Here is a 20,817-nt window from a genome sequence, read left to right as displayed (position 1 = left end):
GTATAAGAGACAGCCTTTTTTCCACCACTTGAGGCACCACTGTACACTGCTAGGACCCAGCCTAGGGGCCACTTTCTACTTAAAATGAAGTCTGTCTGGTAATTGTCCCACAGCACAGTGGATCTTTCTGGAAGACTGTTTGCTGAGTCCAGTACTTTTGAACTATGCACTGACCCTGAACTGGTGCTCAGGGAAATCACAGTGACCTCATACAGGCTCTTCAAGGCATCCACCAAAGATGGATGGAGGAAGTGGCTGCTGCCCTTATAGCCAAGGGGTCTCTCTGCTCTGCAGTATGCCACCTCAATTCTTGTGCAGCTGTTTAGAAAGAAACTAGTGTTCTCAGCATCTTTAAAATTCATATTGATGCACTCCCTCTCATCCCACATCTAATTCTTCCCATAGATACTGTCATCTCTGATCAAAGCCACCATCACTGTTCATCTGCATGATGCCTAGCGACTCCCACCTGCGCACCCTGCTTCACTGCCATCACCCTATAATCTGTGCTCAGGAGAATAACCATGAACGTAATGTTTTACAGCATCAAGTTAGTTCATGTTATATCTCCACTACAGCCCTCCAAGGGCTTTGCACTGCCCTCTGGGTAAGAAGCAAAGGCCTTACCATAGCAGATGAGGACCTAAATGACCTGCCCACTACCTCCCTGAGCCCTCATCCACCCAGCTCCCACACACACTGTGCTGCTGCTGCACAGATACCTCCAGTGCTCAGTCTGCCTGCTTCAGCCACAGGCCTTTGCCTCACGCTTCCCTACTGGGACACTGTCCACTTCCTCCCTTCAGTCTGCCTATTTGCCACCTGGCAGCGATCATCCTACTCACAATCGCAGCCCTCCCACCCCCATGCTCCTTCTCCCTCTCCCGCCTCCTTGCTGCTATTTCTTTTCCAGCACTTGGACACACTGCATTTACTTGCTTGTCTGTTTACTATTGGTCATCCAGGGAGTTTATCTGTTTTATTCACTTCTATGTCCTCAACACTTACACCCAGGCCTGGATTACTTGCCATTAGTAGGTGTATTAGTCAACTTTCTGTTGCTGTGAAAAATACTCAGCTTATAAAGAGGAAAGGTTAGCTAGGCCTGGTGGTGCATGCCAATAATCCCAGCAACTTGGGAGGTTGAGGCAGTTGCCAGCCTGGGCAGTTAGCAAGACCCTGTCTCAAAATAAAGGGCTTTGGACACAGCTCATTGGTAAAGCATCTGCATGATGCTTTACCCTGCATGAGGCCCTGGGATTAATTTCTAGCACTGCAAAAAAAAAAAATAAAAAGGGCTGGGGGTGTGGCTCGGTGATAGAGATCCTACAGGTTCAATCCCCTGTAACACCAAAAAAAAAAGGGGGGGGGGTTATTTTTGACTGATGGTTTCAGAGATTTCAGCCCATTGTCAGTTGGCTTTGTGGCTCTTGGACTGTGGCAGCATAATACATCATGGTGGAACATGTAGGGGAAGGAACTGTTCACTTCATGGCAGCCAGGAAGCAAAGATAAGAAGAGGAAGGGGCTGGGGTCCCGATACCCCTTCAAGGGCACACCAGTGACTTAACTCACTCTGAGGCCCCACTACCTCTCAATAATACCACGAGCTGGGGACTAAACCTTCAAAATATGGGACTTTGGGAAACACCCAATTCATAGCAGTATTTGCCAAGTGATTGCAGAACTTAGGGAAGTGATTTCAGTCTCATCACTAACTAGGGTAGGCACTAGCAGGAAAGAGAAGCAGAGTGGCTTCCTGTTGTGTTTCTTACTTTTTCTACCAAATTTTCTCAGCTACTTATCTATAACCTTCCTTTTCTTAGTGTGTTCACAAAATTCTTTTTTGTTAATATCCTAAGGAAATTTGGCCCTTGCAAACAGCTGATTATTATGGTACCTACTCCCACCTTACCCAGATCCAGGGCTCCCTCCCATGACAGCCTGGTTCAGAAAGCTTCCAGGAAGGCATCTGGGTTGCTTTCACAGTCTAGCTATTGTGAATTGTGCTGCTATGAACATTGATGTAGCTGTGTCCCTGTAGTATGCTCTTTTTAGGTCTTTTGGGTATAGTCCGAGAAGGGGAATAGCTGGGTCAAATGGTGGTTCCATTCCCAGCTTTCCAAGGAATCTCCATACTGCCCTCCAAATTGGCTGCACCAATTTGCAGTCCCACCGGCAATGTACAAGTGTACCTTTTTCCCCACATCCTCACCAGCACTTGTTATTGTTTGACTTCATAATGGCTGCCAGTCTTACTGGAGTGAGATGGTATCTTAGAGTGGTTTTAATTTGCATTTCTCTGATTGCTAGAGATGGTGAGCATTTTTTTTTTTTTTGTGTGTACTTGTTGATTGATTATATATCCTCCTCTGTGAAGTGTCTGTTTAGATCTTTGGCCCATTTGTTGATTGGGTTATTTGTTGTTGTTGTTGTTGTTGTTGTTGTTGTTGTTGTTTAATTTTTGAGTTCTTTGTATACTGTGGAGATTAGCACTCTATCTGAAGTGTGAGGGGTAAAAATTTGTTCCCAGGATGTAGGCTCCCTATTTACCTCACTTATTATTTCTCTTGCTGAGAAAAAAACTTTTTAGCTTGAATATGTCCTGCTAAGAGCCAAGTATATGATTTATGGCATTTTTGGTCGAAAGGTGACTCCAGCTAGCCATTGAGATGATATGATTATGTTAAGATTTGCATTCATATGGATATTGGACTCCTGCTGTTCACCTAGGCCGGCTACGGGACTCCTGGAGAGTTCCCATTGGTTGGGGAAGTACAGTAGGAGGGAGTTCCGGGGGAGGAGCTCTCTCTGCGGGTCCGGGAGGAGGCCGCATGGGTGAAAAAAAATCTTCCCGGGCGGTACCGGACATTGGCGGCAGTTTCAAAAAATAAACTTTGTTCCTGCTTGAGTGGCTCGTGATTTTGTGCCCAGCCAGACTGCGGCAACTGGCGGCCCGCACGGGGAACGCCTGAAGCTTGGAGGTGAGTAAAATTGCTCGCCCCTGAGGGAAGGCAACAAAATGGGTGACCATTTCAAAAAACAATGTGTTCTCGTTTTGATTTATCTTGTTTTTGTTTCAAGCTGCCTATCCCTAGAATTTTCTCAGGCAAACTGGGAAAAATGGTTGGCTCAAGGTTTGAAGTTGTTCGGCCCTGAGAAAGAGAAAATTGATACAACTATTCTTTGTTCGGTTTTTGTTTCATTCTGTTTCGGTTTTGTTTTATGCTATCTTATTGGGTTGCGTTACCTTTATAGTAGATTAGAAACTAGTAAAAAACAAACCGAAAGACTGTTAAGTAAATTGTTAGAGGTCCAGACTATGGTAGAAAACATGTTAGGTCAAGCGAAAGAGAAGGTCTCTCAAGCTAGTCAGACAGAGGAAGATTTGAAGAAAGAAAGCTTAGAGGAAAAACAACCATCAGGCGGGGAATTACAACAGGAGGCTGCTACTAACCCCGTTCTATCACCAGAGGGCGTAATTCAACCAACAGCTCCAACTACAGCTGAGCGGCCCTCAACTCCCGTAGTTGATGGACGGAATCCTGAGGCAGGACCCCAAAGATTAGCATGCCCTGTACTTGAGCAGGCAGGAGGGCAACGAATTCACCGTGCTTTAGATTTCAAAACAGTGAAGCAATTAAAGGAGGCTGTAACAACCTACGGGCCGCAAGCACCCTTCACTGTGAGCATGGTCGAATCCATTACCAACTTAGACATGACGCCAGCAGATTGGGCTAACATGTGTCGATCTGTGCTAAATGGAGGACAATATTTGTTATGGAAGGTTGCCAATGAGGAATTTTGCATGGAGACAGCTAGGCGAAATGCAGCAGCCGGTTACCCTCAAAGAAATCTAGATATGTTATTAGGAAAAGGACCTTATGAGGGTCAACGGCAACAAATTGAATATGATCCTGGCGTATACGCACAAATTGCTGTAGATGCAGTTAGGGCATGGAAAACTTTACAGGGGCATGGAGATTTACAAGGACAATTATCTAAGGTAATACAAGGAGCTAATGAACCTTACGCTGAATTTGTAGATAGGCTTATTCAGACAGCATCTAGAGTATTTGGAGATACAGAACAGGCAATGCCATTTATAAAACAACTGGCTTATGACCAAGCAAATCGTTGCTGCAGAGAGGTCATCAGACCATGGAAACATGAAGATTTAAACACATATATTAAATTATGTAGAGACATTAATGAACAAGGGCAAGTCTTAGCAGCAGTACAACAGGCTTTAGATGCCAGGCCAAAAACATGCTATAATTGTGATCAAACAGGACATTTTAAAAGGAGTTGCCCCATAGGAGGAGGGTTTAACAAGGCTAGGTATCAAAGGAATAGAATACCGGGTATTTGCCCACGATGCCGTAGAGGGAAACATTGGGCTAATGAATGCCGTTCTCAAACCACCATAGAAGGTATTCCGTTATCAAAAAACAGACAAGGACCAAGTGTTTACCCACGATATCGTGGAGAAAGACATCAGGCTCCATTGCCAAAAAACGGACTGGAGGGCCCAATGCTCCGGGGCCCAAAACCACAAATATACGGGGCAGTGGAGGAACCCAGCAACACCATCAAGGTAGTGCCCAGGACGCATTATCCATTAAATCCCTCATCAGACAAACTAGAGGGAGCGCAGGGTTGGACATCTGCGCCTCTGCCAGAGCAGTACTAACTCCAGAGATGGGAGTTCAAATCATTCCCACAGGAGTAAAAGGACCTCTTCCCCAAGGAACAGTAGGCTTATTATTGGGACGCAGTTCTTCAACACTAAAAGGACTTATGATAAGTCCTGGGGTAATTGATCCCGATTATGAAGGTGAAATAAAAATTATAGCTAGTTCTCCAAGAGGTATATCAGTAATTTCACCAGGAGATAGAATAGCACAGTTATTAATAATACCCAGCCTACATGATAAATTTTCCAGTCGTACTGTAGAAAGAGGTTCCAGGGGATTAGGCTCCACAGGTGTAGATTGGGCTATGCTGTCTTTAAATCTAGATTCTCGCCCAATGCTAAAACTAAATATTCAAGGACATGACTTTAATGGGCTACTTGATACAGGTGCAGACCTTAGCATCATATCTCATCAAGAATGGCCGAAACATTGGCCATTACAACAAGCCACTCAAACGCTTCGAGGCCTAGGAGTGGCAACTAATCCCCATAGAAGTGCAATGGTATTAGATTGGAAGGATCCTGAAGGATGTGAAGGAACTATACAGCCCTATGTATTGGATCATCTTCCTATAAATTTATGGGGACGAGATGTCCTAGATCAATTAGGTTTGACATTAACAAATAACATCAATCCTAATGCGCCCACTACTAGGGCTAGACAAGGCTTTAGGAAAGAAGAAAGATTAAGAGAACAAGAACAAGGTATGACAGCACCAATTCAAATAGATCAAGAAACAAATAGACATGGATTGGGTTTTCAGAAAGGGCCACTGAGACAATCAAAATTACTTGGAAATCAGAAAGACCAGTGTGGGTTCCTCAGTGGCCCCTGACTAAAGAAAAGATACAAATAGCCCATGACCTGGTCAAACAACAATTAGCGGAGGGACATATACAACCTTCCGTATCTCCCCATAATACTCCCATTTTTGTCATTAAAAAGAAATCTGGTAAATGGAGATTATTGCAAGATTTAAGAGCCATTAATAATGAGATGGTTATTATGGGACCTGCTCAATCAGGGATTCCCCAATTGTCTGCTTTACCAAAAACCTGGTATGTTTTAGCTATAGATATTAAAGATTGTTTTTTTTCAATTCCAATTCATCCCGAGGATAGTCCACATTTTGCATTTACTATCCCTGCACTAAATCATGAAGGTCCTGATCAGAGATATGAATGGAAAGTACTCCCTCAAGGGATGGCTAATAGTCCAACTATGTGTCAAATTTATGTTAACAAAGCAATCCAGCCACTTAGAAATCAAAATCCTGAACTACAAATATTTCACTATATGGATGATGTGTTATTGGCACATAAAGATAAAAACACATTGCTAGAATGTTATGCCACACTTACAAATTTATTAAAAAATTATAATCTAGAGATAGCAATAGATAAAGTACAATTAAATCTTCCAATTAATTATTTAGGGGTTTTATTATCCTCAACCATGGTCCGTCCACCCAAAATTCAAATACGAGTAGATCAACTCAAATCACTTAACGACTTTCAAAAGTTATTAGGAGACATAAATTGGATAAGGCCTTATCTAGGCATACCAACAGGAGAGTTGGGACCTTTATTTGATATTCTAAAAGGTCCATCAGATCCAAATTCACCCCGCATGTTGACGCCTGAAGCAAGAAAGGCATTAAAAATCATTGAAACATATATGGAAAATATGCATTTGGATAGAATTGATATAAGTTTGCCTTTATTATTTATTGTACTGCCAACAAAAAATATTCCTACAGGAGTATTCTGGCAAGAAGGTCCATTATTGTGGATACATTTATCTTATTCTCCTAACACTATTCTTACTAGGTATCCTGAGGCTGTAGGACAATTAATACTCAAAGGAATAAAAGCAGCCAAGGGAGTGTTTGGGATTTCTCCCAATAAAATTATTACTCCATATACTATAGATCAAATTGATGAGTTAGCTAATGAGTTAAATACTTGGGCAATAATCATGTGTAAATCTAATGTTTCATTTGATAATCACTTACCGTCTAATCCTTTGTTGTCTTTTTGGTCTAAACATCCTGTAGTTTTTCCAAAGATGACAAAAAAAACCCCTATCATGAATGCTCCAAATATATTCACTGATGGGTCAAATAATGGTACAGCAGCAGTAGTTACCCCTGATCAAACTTTTACATTTTTAGTACCCAAACAATCAGCTCAAAAGGTAGAGCTTAATGCAGTATTACAAGCTTTTATGATGTTTAAAGATTCTGTATTTAATTTATTTTCTGATAGTCAGTATGTAGTTAATGCTATAGTATCCCTTGAAGATGCTGGTAGGATTTCCCCTTCTTCTACTGTTTTCTCTTTGTTTTCCACTATACAAAGTCTAATCTGGGACAGAAAAGATCCATTCTTTATAGGACATATCAGGGCACATACAGGATTGCCTGGAGCCCTTAGTTTGGGCAATGATTTAGCAGATAAATCTACACATGACATACATATTTTCTCCACAATAGAAGAAGCTATAAATTTTCATAAAAGGTTCCATGTCAATGCTAATACTTTACAAAAGCGTTTTAAAATAACTAAAGAACAAGCCCGACATATAATAAAACAATGTCAAAATTGTGTGACATTTTTACCACAAGTTAATCTTGGAGTCAATCCTAGAGGACTGATACCTAACCATATTTGGCAGATGGACGTCACACACTTGCCAGAATTTGGAAAATTAAAATATTTACATGTTACAGTTGATACTTCTTCCGGATTTCTGATGGGCTCCCTTCATGCCGGAGAAAAAACTAAAGATGTTATAGCTCATTGCTTACAAAATTTTGCCACTGTGGGCGTTCCAAAACAGTTAAAAACCGATAATGGTCCTGGTTATACGTCCACCTCTTTTAAACAATTTTGCTCATCATTTGGCATTACTCACATAACAGGAATTCCATACAATCCACAAGGACAAGGCATAGTTGAAAGAGCTCATCAAACTATTAAAATGTACTTATTAAAACAAAAGGAGGGAATTGGAAAGGGGTATATATCCCCCAAAGATAAACTTAAAATAACCCTTTTTACTCTAAACTTTTTAAATTTGGATTCATCAGGGCTTAGTGCTGCGGAAAGACATTTGTATCCAAAAAATGTACATAAGCCTAAGGTACTTTGGAAAGATATTCTAACAGGACAATGGAAAGGTCCTGACCCAGTGATAGTCTGGAGTCGGGGCTCTGTTTGTGTTTTTCCACAGGAAGAACAGCAGCCGATTTGGATTCCAGAGAGATTAACTAAAACAATTTCTACAGACCAAAAGGAAAATGATTCGACTCAAATCCATAACAGCTGATATCCAGATCTCCAGCTTGGCTATTCTTACATCTGCGACAGTGATTAACCAGGATGCTTTTTTCAATATCTATTTTATTATTGCTTTTTCCCACATCATAAAGTTCTATTTTATTTTTGAGCTCATACAGACCTAGGTTAATGTTTTTTCTGATCAGTTTTATTTTTTGACTGTGGAGTTTTTGAACATTGCAATGGAGATTTCACCTAGGTAAAGCTACAAGGCCTTTACTATTGTCTTATGTGTTATATGTTACGTGTGCACACTTCTGTTTTGTGTTGTATGTCTGTATGTGCGTATGTCCATATATCACATATGAGGAGCGCTCATGCACATGGATCCAAAAAATTTTTTTTTTTTATTCACGTGATTTTAATAGTTTAATTTAATTTGGGTAAACAGCTGTTGAGGATTGTTTTAATATATGAACAAATAGAAGGTTAACAGATCTGTTTGTTTACTTTCACCTTTCCTTTTCATTATATTTAATAATTCTGTTCAGGATAATGTAAATTGTTCTAAATATTGTTTTCTTAGTACCTGTTGAAATGTTACATATTTTTTTTTTAGCATCATTGTCAAAATTCCTATTTTCATCCCAGTGCCGGTGAAGACAAAGATAAAACCAAACTACAACTTCTTCGAGAGTTATCACAACAAACCGTGTAAACTGATACATCAATGATTTATAACTCAACAAGTAATGCTCAATCAATGAGTCGATTTATTTTGGAAGGATATGGACATATTGATAGATTCCTCTGCTTTGAACTGCTTACAAAACTTGCCTGGACTATGTATCACTTGTATGCTTTATTTTGGGAGGATATGGACATATTGATAGATTCCTCTGCTTTGAACTGCTTACAGAACTTGCCTGGACTATGTATCACTTGTATGCTTTGTGATCTATTTGTTGATGCAGCGAATTATGGTAGTGCTAGCGTATCTTTGCTGATGTGTCACCAGTGATGCAATTTTTCCTAGGAGCCGTTAATTGACTTGGTGTCATGACATTTCTGTATCCTCCTCCCTTCTACTAGTGATGGTCTAATTTTGGGGGCCAACAGAGGTGAGGTAAAGAACCTCACCCCCCCACCGGCACCAAGGCCAAATTTGGGGGCCAACAGAGGTGAGGCAAAGAACCTCACCCCCCCACTGGTACATAGGCCTATCCACAAGTATGGCTATATGCTGGACCGGTAGCCAGTGACGGGTATGATCCAATTGCAGTGGTATCAACCTAAGACAGGAGGCTGACGCCTAAAAGTCAGTTTTCCAATGACGGGTAAGAACCATATGTTGAATTGGACAAACCTAACAGGCACGGTCCCTAGCCAGATTGCTTGTTACTTAAACAGAAGGGGGGAGATGCTAAGAGCCAAGTATATGATGCATGGCATTTTTGGTTGAAAGGTGACGCCAGCTAGCCATTGAGATGATATGATTATGTTAAGATTTGCATTCATATGGATATTGGACTCCTGGAGAGTTCCCATTGGTTGGGGAAGTACAGTAGGAGGGAGTTCCGGGGGAGGAGCTCTCTCTGCGGGTCCGGGAGGAGGCCGCGTGGGTGAAAAAAAATCTTCCCGGGCGGTACCGGACATTGGCGGCAGTTTCAAAAAATAAACTTTGTTCCTGCTTGAGTGGCTCGTGATTTTGTGCCCAGCCAGACTGCGGCAATGTCCCATTTGTTGATTCTTGATTTTAACTCTTGTGCTATAGGTGTCCTATTAAGGAATTTGGAGCCCGACCCCACGAGATGGAGATTAGGGCCAACTTTTTCTTCTGTTAGATGCAGAGTCTCTGGTTTGATTCCTAGCTCCTAGCTTCAACAGATGAATGGATTTAAAAAATGTGGCATTTATACACAATGGAATATTACTCAGCACTAAAAAATAACAAAATCATGGCATTTGCAGGGAAATGGATGGCACTAGAACAGATTATGCTAAGCGAAGTTAGCCAATCTCTAAAAAACAAATGCAGAATGTCTTCTCTGATATAAGGGAGGTGACTCAAAACAGAGTAGGAAGGAAGAGCATGAGAAGAAGATTACCACGAAACAAGGAAAAGAGGTGGGACGGAAAGGGAGGGAGAAGGGGAATTGCATGGAAGATGGAAGGAGACCCTCATGGATTCACAAAATACATATACGATGGTGTGAGGGGGAAGGAAGAAAAAAGAGAGAGAGAGAGATAAATGTCACAGTAGAATGGATAGAGAATAGTGAGGGGAGGGGAGGGGGGATAGGGAGGGCAGCAGAATACAACTGACACTAGTATTGCTGTATGTATATACATGGATGTATAACCAATGTGATCCTGCAATTTGTACATGTGGAAAAATGAGAATTCATACCCTATTTGAATCAAATGTATGATATGTCAAAATCATTGTATTGTCTTGAGCAACTAATAAAAACAAAAAAAGCTTCCAGGAGGGTCAGATGCCTCCACAGCAGTGCTGGCCAGCAAAGCTCTCTGGCAGGGCTTCTATCTCCCTTGGACCTTCCAGAACTTGCCACAGACCTAAATCACACAGAGCCCTAGGTGCAGGGGAGCCCGAGGAGGGAGGTTATAGCTCCCAGCCTCTGCAGAATTAGCACACACAGAAGAGTAGCTTCAGATGGTGGGTTATAGTCCATTAGCATTCTTGAAGTCAATTTATTGGAATAGAAGCAGCCTCTTTTTCAATGAAATTAAATAAACTAGAAAATGTCAGAGTGTATTATATAGTCTAAGTATTATTTCATGAAACTTTTTTGTCCAAGCATCAATCCAACTATTAATCAGAATTTCTGGGGCACTGAACTCCCTTAAAAGCTTTCCAGTTGATTACAATGTACAGACAGAACAAGAGCCTCAGGAGTCTGGCACCCATGGATCTAAGCCAGCATCTGGCCACATTGTCAGTCACAGGGCAAACCTTTCTCTAAACTCTGTCATCTCGTGCCCAGGCCAGATCTTCTTTTTCTCTTCCTGTTTCAAAGTCCATACTTCCTTTGAGGTACCTACTCAACTTCCTGTTTACCACCCCCTGACTGATTAGACTTTTTCTCTACCCCTTTAACTGGACAAGCCTCTAGGATGGCTTGTGTATCATCAAGGGGAGAGCTTCCAGGATCCCATCACCAGGGTCAACATCTTAAGCAGACAGTCAAAGCACCAAACCAGTATCTTGGGAGAGAGCAGAATTCATACCAGCAGAGCCAGTAATCAGGTTAAAGCCGGTACTCTCACCTTGTACACAGTCTGAGGCAGAAGAATTGCAAGTTCAAGGCCAGCCTGGGCAACTTAGTGAGACCCTCTTTCAAAATAAATCATAGGGCTGGGGAGTAGCTCAGTGGTAGAGCACCCCTAGGTCCAATTCCCAGTACTGCGAGGAAAAAAGAAAAGAAAAAGCACCAGTAGCACCTCAGCCTGCAGGCATGTGAGGGAACAGAGCCAAAACAAGGGTCCTGGTGCCTCTGGAAATCCACTTATTATCCATCTGGCCAAGGACAGGGCTAGAGGGGCTCTCCTTTCTGACAAAGTTAGTTAACCCTCAGGCCAGAGAAGTATTTGCAGAGCAGTCACATCAGAATGCCTTTGGGAGAACATCTGGAGAGGCCGCTCCAGGAGCAGCAGGACAACCCCCTGACCCTTCTGTTCTTCATACATCCCTTGGCTTCCTCCACCAGTTTCTGGACTGGAGCTGGCTGCCATGCTCAGACCCTGCACTCAAGACAGTCAGGAGCCATACACAGGTTTGGGGGAAACAGGAAGAGGGACAGTCAACAGATTGAGGCTGATCCTCCATTGCCCTCCTCAGTGCTGTTCCCCTCCACTGTCTTAATCATCCAGCAGGAAATTTTGGGATTATTCCTCTGCAGGTCATAAAAGATGAGCAATTTTTGTGTTCATCTTCATTTTCTGCATTTTCCAATTTACCTACAAATTAAGCATGTAAAGAAAACACTAAGGCTTCCAACTTTCAAAAGTAATTAAATCTCTTCCTCCAGCCATTTGTAAAAGTGCATAGTCATCCCCTCCTGAAGGAAGGCAAGTGGGACATGCTTCTAGATGACTTTAGACTCTGTGAGTCTATCAAAGGATGCTTTGTTGCTGAGCACAGTGGTGAGGCCTGTAATCCCAGCAATTTGGGAGGCTGAGGCCAGATTAAAAGTTCAAAGTACTAAGCCAGCCTAGGCAACTTAACTAGACTCTGTCTCAAAAAAAAAAACAAAAACAAAACAACCCAGGGATGTAGCTCAATGGTAGAGTGCCCCTGGATTCAATCCCCAGAACTGAAGGCAAAAAAAAGATGCTTTGCAGTGAAGTCATTTGAAGAACCATAGATTTATGTTTGGGATGGCCTGACAAAAAAAAGTCAGTTCCACAAGGCTTAGTAAGAGAGACATGGATAATGTGCTCAGGTCACAGCAAGGACATTGTTATGGTTTAGATATGAGGTATCCCCCAAAAGCTTCCATGTGAGGAGACAATGTGAGAATTTTCAGCAGTGAGATGATTAGTTATGAGGTGAAACCTCATTAGTGGATTAACCTACTGATATGGATTCACTGGGTTGTAACTATAGACAGCCACAGTGTGCCTGGAGGAAGTAGGTTACCAGCGGTATGACTCAGGGGTTTATATTTTGACCCTGGTGAGCAGGACTCTCTCTCTGCTTCCTGGTTGCCATATCCTGAACTGCTTCCCTCTGCCACATCCTTCCGCCATGATGTTCTGCCCAACCTCGAGCCAGAGCTACCAGCAAATCATGGGCTGAATCTGTAAACCGGGAACTGAAATAAACTTTTCCTTCTCTGTGTTGTTTTTGCCAGGTCTTTTGGTTATAGCCATGAAAAGCTGACCAAACAGATGCCCTTTTCATGTAAATTTCAGTGCTCAAGTCAAAGCCAGACAAGAACATGGAATCCAAAGCAGTCATGACCTCTTTTTCTGCCACTTGCCTGAGAACTTAACCTTTCACCTGGAGATGCCAACAGATACCAGGCCAAGGTGCCCAGGACAAAGACTTTGGAGGACAGGTGCAAATGGAATTCCTTTTGTCTCCTGCAGTCTAGCCACGAAGTTGGGAGGATGGACACTTGGTGTATTTAACAAGCATCCAAACAACTAGGGAACATCCAAGTCAGAGTCAGAGCTGAAGGGAATCTTAGCTCACCTCCTTTTTTGATAGATGGGTAAACAGAGGCCAGTGACCTTGGTGGCTTTCTTGAGATCACCCAACTGACACTCGATGCTGATGAACCTGGTTTTCTGGCTCCCAAGCCACTGTTTGCTCCCTGATACCATGGCACCTTTGTATACATTCCTGACACTGCCCCAGTGCTTCAGCCAGCCTCTCATGGCGCATCACAGCTTCCACCGCCTGTGCTGACCTGCCTGAGCAGCTTCCAGGACTGTCCCACAAGGGCAAATGATTAATGCACTTGTAAACTGACTGATCTGCAAACATGACCATGGGCCTGTGGAATGAGTGAGTGGCTTCTACATTTGGTCACCCAGGAGCCCTTCCTTATGCTGGGCAGATGAAATTAAAAACAAACAAACAAACAAACAAACTCTAAGGCTCTTTCATTCCCTCAGAACACAACTCCTGCAGAAGAGCAAACAAGGGCTGGTGTTGAGGAACAGGCATGACCTCACCCCATTGCCTGTGCCCTCTCTTCTTCTTTCCTCCTCCTCCTCCTTTCTTCCCAATACTAGGGATTGAACTGAGGGATGCTGTACCAATGAGCTATACTCCCAGTCCCTTTTTAATTTTTATTTTGAGACAGGATCTCTCTAAGTTGCTAAGGTTGGCCTTGAACTTGTGATCCTCCTGCCTCAGCTTCCCAAGTAGCTGGCACCACCTCTATGGTCCCCTGCCCTTCTTTTTTTTTTTTTTTTTTTTTTTTTGGTGGTGCTGGGGATTGAACCCAGGGCCTTGTGCATACGAGGCAAGCACTCTACCAACTGAGCTACATCCCCATCCACCCCCCCGTTTTTTAGTTATTGATAGACTTTTATTTTATTTATTTACATGTGGTGCTGAGAATCGAACCCAGTGCCTCACTCATGCCAGGCAAGTGCTCTACTGCTGAACCCCAGCCCCAGCACCCCCTGCCCTTCTTGAGTTGACTTGTAGCTTATCTCCCCTGTATTTATTTCCAGTTTCGTCTACATACATTCAGATGGGAAAGATGGGTAACACAGTGATAAGCCTTCCAACCCCAAGGGGCATTAACAACAGATACTGAGGCAACACGAAGACCACTAGTGTCTATATGCTGGGTACTAGATCACAGATGAAGAGGCGGCCTTACCCAGGGAATTTCCATTGGCCTAGGAAATTAAGGGAGAGACAGTTCACTGCAGGGGTGAAAGGAATGTAAAGACATCTGCAGTTCCTGGGAATTTCAGACATCTGCAGTTCCTGAGGACTACATGAGCAGCTTGTATTTTTAGCTCTCTACAAGAAACCTACCTGAAGGAGCCCTCCCAAGTCTTAATTAACCAGCATGCTGACCATGCTCACGCTGGTGGCACCAAATAGTGATGTCGTTTAGAACTTGACATCTCCTTTTATTGACATTGTCTTTGTTTTAAATTACATTTGGGGACATGACACAGTATTTAGGGCTTCTAAGGATCCTAACTTGGCTCTGCAGCTACCCATTCCAAAAGAAAATGGAGTTGTTGATGGATTAATCAAGATTAACATAGTATAGAGTTTAGGAAGCACTCACTACTACCACCTGGCCCATATGAGGTAGGGACCCCAACTCAAATAGCTTACAAAACTGGATGCAGGAAGCATTTTGAGAACAAATGAATGTTAAATTCTGGTTATGGAATAGGATATACTTGCAAGAGCTGCCATATGCTTAGAGTAAACAGAAAAGGTGTCAGAAAAGATGTGGACTTAGGAAGGGTCTTCAGGAATAGTCGGAAGTATGCACATGTGGGCTGTAGTTGTGTCTCAGTGGTAAAGTGCTTGCCTATCATGCATCGATCCTTACCACCACATACAAATATAAAAAGATATTGTGTCCACCTACAACTAAAAAATAAATATATTTTTAAAAGTGTGCACATGTGTATGTGCATGGATTTGTATGTGCATGTAATACAGCATGAAATATGGTAGGCACTTGGGAAGGTGGGCTGGGTCTGAGGAGGGAAGTAACAGGTGAGCCAGCACACACAGTGGAGGTATTAGACACTGTTAGACACTGAGGAACCTACCTGAACACTTCACAGTGATGAGGAAATGTTAGGTGGGCACAGCTAAATAATTAAAGTCCTGGAAAGACATTGTCTTCAGGGAATTCGGATGATAAGCAGCAGAAAGGAAACCTAGAGACAGAAGGCCCTGATCTGAAAAGGACCTGGCTAAATTGGGTAGTCAGGTGCCCTCCCAAAGCTGATATCATTCCTTGGTACCCTTTCCCAGGGGAGCATGTCAAAGTTGGTGTTACAGAAAGTCTCTGAAATTGCCAAGGAGCCCAGTTCATGGCCAGCAGGTTCCTAGACACCAAGAGAGAATAAAGAGTCCCCAGAACATACCCTACTAAGGAAAAGAGTGGAGGACAGTAGCTGGCACTGCAGAGGGCCCAGGAAAGGGGTGAGACAATCAGCGACTGGCCTGGCTCCCTCCTCAAGGATGTCTTTTCAGGATCTGCTCTTTGTACCAGTGAGGAAACAAAAAAGACAGTCCTACTTTGGGGTCCAAAAATGTTGGCATAGCTTTCATTGAGCTCCTGTTGCAAGCATCTGGCCTTCGAAAATTCCAGAAATGCTACATCCCTGGAGATGACACTGTCACCTTATTGTCCCTCATGCTACCTTGGCAACCATGGAACCTCTGTGGTCAAAGGGTGTATTGCATGCATCATGTAGCCATGGCCTTGACATTCGGATGGCTCATTCTCCACAATATCCCAACTGGGTTTATGAGTTTAGCACCTATGACAGCAGTGCCTGGGGACCCTCTCATCCTGCCAGGGAAGAAGCAGAACATGGGGCTGTTTCTGTCTGCTTCCATCTGCATGCACTTCCCACTGATCCAGAAGACTGAGGCGTCTGAATGTCTCTCTGCTTGTCCCTAATGTAAAAAGTGACTGTTATTGGCGGACTTCTTGTAAATGATTTCTGCCTGATATCACATGTCATGTCATGTTGTGTTGTGTCATAGCAGTGTGATCCTTGTTGAAAAGGCAAAATAAGAGGTCTAAGCCCCACCTCTTTTTATCACATGATTTTGCTGAGGGACCTCAGCAAGTTACTTAATGTCTCTCAGTCTCCTTTTACCATTCAAATGGAAGCAATAATACTAGGAACTTTTGAGGGTTGCTGGGTGGGTGGGTAAATGGAAACACATAAAGTACTTTGCATTGTTCCCAGCACTCACCTAAGTTTAGTTTTATTTCTTATTATTATTAGAACAATATTAGAACATTCAGCTATTATTCTATGTTTTCCTTCTGACAGTGAGGACATACAAGAAAACTTGGAAAATCATTGTCCAAAGACATTTTTATAGAACTCTAGACCTGAGAAAGACCTCAAGACCCCTGTCCCCAGGCTGAGCCTTACCTATCCACTGGATTCATTTTTTAAGGGGCAAAATTCTCACAGAGGACAAAGTGCCTCAGCCTCCCTCACAGCCTCCCAGACTGAATCATGACATTTATGGCTTTCCTTCTAGGTCTAGCTGATATGCTTCCTGCTCCTTTTTGAACTCTCGAATCTCTTTCATATTTCATGTCAGGACATGAACTTCTTGGTATTCAAACCAATTGAATCAACTTCTAGAGACCCACTTCTCCCAGTCAGCTCAGCCAGGGAGGCACCCTTCCCTCCAGCTGCAGCCCAGGTCACCCTGGAGACCAGCCAGTAAGAGAAGTGAGCACTGAACACGGTGTCCTCTCATCTTTCCTCCATAGCTGCTGCTTGAGCCTTAAATGAGCAAGGGCAACATGGCTCGATTCCAGCTGCTGCCATTTATTCTGCTCCGAATATACGGTTTCTACCTAGCATGTACCACAGCAATTTGGTCCATGTTGGAAAAGTAGAATACCAGGTTTAAGTCCCTCTGGCTCAGTTCCAGCCACCAGAACCACAGTCTGCAACAGTCCAGTGAGGTTGACCAGGGCCACATCCCTCTCAATCCAGAGTCCAGTCCCCTTAGCTGGGACCTTTTTTACTCAGAACTTCTGTGTTCTGAATAACTCTTCCTGGCACTTGTCGGGGAACATAAGAGATGAACTCCAAGGTAGGGACCCCATATTTCTGTGTTCACCCAGTGTCTGGCCCATGCTGGCACATAGTAAGTGCTCAATCTAGAGAGTGGAGGAATGAGAGCTGGGCACAATGGCACATATCTGTAATCCCAGCAGCTTGGGGGGCTGAGGCAGGAGTACTGCAAATTTAGACCAATTTCAGCAACTTAGCAAGACCCTAAGCAATTTAGCAAGACACTGTCTCAAAATTAAAAATATCTTTTAAAAAGGGCTGGTTAATTACTTTATTATAAAGAACCCCTAGGTTTAATCCCCAGTGGGAAAAAAAAGAATGAATGAATGAATAAATAAATGAATGAGATAGGATACACTCATTCAACTTTGCTCTAATGAAATTCAGTAGATTTCATTGGATTTGTTCCAAAGGCAAGGCACAGGACATAATTATTTTTTTTTTTATTTTTTCCCTGGGACAAGGGATTAAAACATTGAGCTACATCCCCAGTCCTTTTAATTTTTTGAGACAGGGTCTCACTAAGTTGCTCAGGCTGGCCTTCATCTCTGCCTCAGCATCCAGAGTCTCTAGGATTATAGGTATGTGCCACCATGCCTTGCCAGGACCTAAGATCTTTGAGTGATTATCTGTTGTCCCACCAGATCCACTTTCCACTATCCAGCACCATGTCCCAGCAGGCTAACCTGTATGGGCAACACCATCAGGCTCTGGCCCTCTCACTGTCAATGCCATGAGATCAGAGGGGCAGAGGATAAGGTATGGGTGTCAGTTCTCCCAGTCCTACTTTTTGGCCTATAAGCTGCCTGCATTCTCTGAGAAGGCTCCCATCAGGCAGCTGTCCTCAGTAACTGTTCTGCCCCTCAACATTTTAGACCTGTGGCAGAATGCTCTGGGTTCTACAGTAATTCCTGGGGCCTCCCTATACATTCCCCAGTCCTTTGTAATATGCCCTTCATTCAACTCTTCTCAGCTTGCCCGTTACTTGGTGTTTTCTGCCAGGCCCCTGACAAAGCTGATCCCAAGTCTGAGGCTTGTCAAGACACAGAAATGCTGCAAGAGAAGGGATTAGCAGCCATCCCTTCTGGGCTTCTGTCCCACTAAGGAAGCCTTCTCCATCTGGCTGATTTTTGGGAGGAGGGCAGCAAAGTCTTTTCATTTCCTATTTTTTTAAATCACATGTTAAATAGTTAATATATTCAGATGGCTCAAAACTCAAAAAGCATAGAAGAGTATGTACACAGATACCTCCCCATCTTCTGAACAGCACAGAGATAGGGTGTTGTGTTCCCTCTCACAATGGGCTCTGTCCCCTCCAGGCAGCTTCAGAGGACAGTGCATCAGGACACCAAGAGTACCACACCCTGGTTCCCTGCAATTCCCACTTGCTAAATAAGAGCTCACCACTCAATCAATCTGGGAAACGTTACCTCCAACTCAAAGCCTGTCAGAATTTGTGCATTGGCTCACACCAGAGTTTCTGAAATACTCAGATAGCACTGATTCCAAGCAAACACTGTTTCACACATGCCAGGACCTTCAGGAAGTAGCATCCATGGAAGGGAAGGTGATCCTTTCCTCACCATGCTGCAATCCTTTTCAGTAAAACAACAAACAGAAGCAAAGCTTAACTCAGGGGGCAGTTTGCACATGTTCTGACCTGTGAAATATAATAATACACTAAGATGTACTGTCATAAAGTGACATCTTCATAAGGCAAACCCCTAAATCCTGTGACAAGTGAACAGATATCTTTGCCTTCTAGGAGTTTGCCAACCAGCAACCACAGCACAAAGCTAGCAAGAGAAGTGATGAACTCCTTGGCAAGTGATTCTTCACACTGCAGTTAATGAGGTAGGGCAGGGACTCTGAGAGCCTCAGGACAGCCAAGAGACCAGGCTGTCTCTTGGCCCCCTTACACATGGAACAACGGAGACACTGAGTTCAGCCACAGTGGGCCTAAATGTACCAGCTGACTGAGGATGGGACAGAACTCCACCCCTGCTCTTTGACCGGCACTTTGCCTTCTCACCACCTCCCCTAACTCTCTATCTCCAGGGACTGTAAGTCAGCCCTGTTCACAGCCAGGAGCTTACAATGGTACCCTAGTACCCTCTGCTTAAGGGACAAAGGCCAGTACAGCTTCCCAGCAACCAAAGCACTAACTAACCTGACAACTGACCCAAATTATGAGAGACAAAGAAGCTGGGTGGAGGGATCAGAGAGCCACAGGACACAGTTCCAGAACTCATTGAGTTCCCACCAGCAATGTACCCAGAAGAGTGGAGAGTCTTGGATCCTGAGCGACAAAGGGTCACCTGAGCCCAAGCTCCTCCCAACACAAAAAGAAAATGCAGGAGTCACACAGACCTAGTTTGAATATGAAATGAGCCCCCCTCTTCCGGCACTTCTGATGCCCCCCACATCTATCCCTGGGCTGTGCCCTGAAGGTGGCTCTGTGGTTGTATTCCTTTTCTCTTTTACCCTAACACCATGTTTCTTCTTCTTTTTTTTTTAATTTCACCCTGATACACCTTTTCCAGCCCAGCTCTAAGCTGTGACTGAGGGAGTCACTGGGTCTCCATTGCCCTACCTGTAAAATGGGGCCAAATACACAGGCGACCCTCGCCAGGAGCCTATAGACATTTCTGGGCTTTTCTGGCAGTCTTTGCACCAGGTGCAGAGAAGGCCACAGGGAGTGAGTCCAGATGCAGGGGCCATGGCAGAACACAGCGCCCATAGAAACAGAGCGAGATGAGTACTGCCTGCGGCTGCCAGGCTGACCTCACTGGGGCATTGGTCTACTTCTCTGTGCCCTGTCGCCCGGTCCTTATACAGCCGTCCTTCTTCGTGCGCTCATGTTTTGCCAAGGAAGACACTGAGCGTAGGTAGATTTCCCCGGGTCTGAAGGCAAGAAAGGGCAATGACCGGACTGGCACAGATATGCTTTGCACCCGAACGGCCACCTCCCCTCCGCAGCCCAGCTCTAAGCTGCACTAAGCCGCACAGCTCCAGCCACCAGAATCGACCGTCCGCAGCGAGTACCCTAAAATTCCCGACCTCTATTCCGTCTGCATCTCAGGACTTGTAAGCAGCGGGATTCCAGGATTCGCTGAAAGTGCCGTGACTCGCTCCCGGCGCTATCTGCCGCCTGCTCCGGCACGTGGTGTCGCCGCAGAGTCGCCGGAGGGGACAGTGAGGGGCCAAGAGGACAGTGCGGGGGCGAAAGGGCCAAGGCATGGCTGGAGGGGCAGTGCAGAAACGAGGGGACAAAGTGGGACCCGCGGGGACAGGGCGGCGCGGATCTCAGCATCAGCCCCTTCACGGCTGTTGTCCCAGAGAGCTGGGCTTCCGCACCTGACGGGGACCCGAGCCCGCCTTTGCCCGCAGGCGCCGCGCAGGTCCCCGGAGCAGAGTGCGGGGTGTTCCAGGGGGGACCCTACCTTTCCTGAAGGGCATCGCGCAGGGGGCGCTCCCCGCGGGGCTGGCCCGCGACACACAGGCAAGCCTACGTCCAAACGGCAACTCGCGGTTCGGGGTGC

The 20,817-nt window shown here is 44.3% G+C and overlaps 1 protein-coding gene and 1 non-coding gene across 2 annotated transcripts in view; both read right to left on the bottom strand.

Annotated features, from left to right (window-relative positions):
- Positions 1–20,811, bottom strand: part of Pfkfb3 (6-phosphofructo-2-kinase/fructose-2,6-biphosphatase 3) — a 101,756-nt gene extending 80,945 nt beyond the window's left edge. The window contains exon 1 of the mRNA XM_048812643.1: positions 20,719–20,811. Coding sequence (XP_048668600.1) covers positions 20,719–20,734 — 16 coding nt within the window. The 5' untranslated portion in view covers positions 20,735–20,811. The remainder of the gene's footprint in view (positions 1–20,718) is intronic.
- On the bottom strand, positions 13,936–14,008 carry Trnat-cgu. Its single transcript has one exon. It is a non-coding gene; the product is annotated as a tRNA-Thr (tRNA).
- Positions 20,812–20,817: the final 6 nt, after the last annotated feature.

The sequence above is a fragment of the Marmota marmota genome, unplaced genomic scaffold (genome assembly GCF_001458135.2).
Source record: "Marmota marmota marmota unplaced genomic scaffold, marMar, whole genome shotgun sequence".
NCBI lineage: Eukaryota > Metazoa > Chordata > Mammalia > Rodentia > Sciuridae > Marmota > Marmota marmota.
Note: the sequence above shows the minus strand (reverse complement) of the source record. Positions and strands in the feature narration are given on the sequence as shown.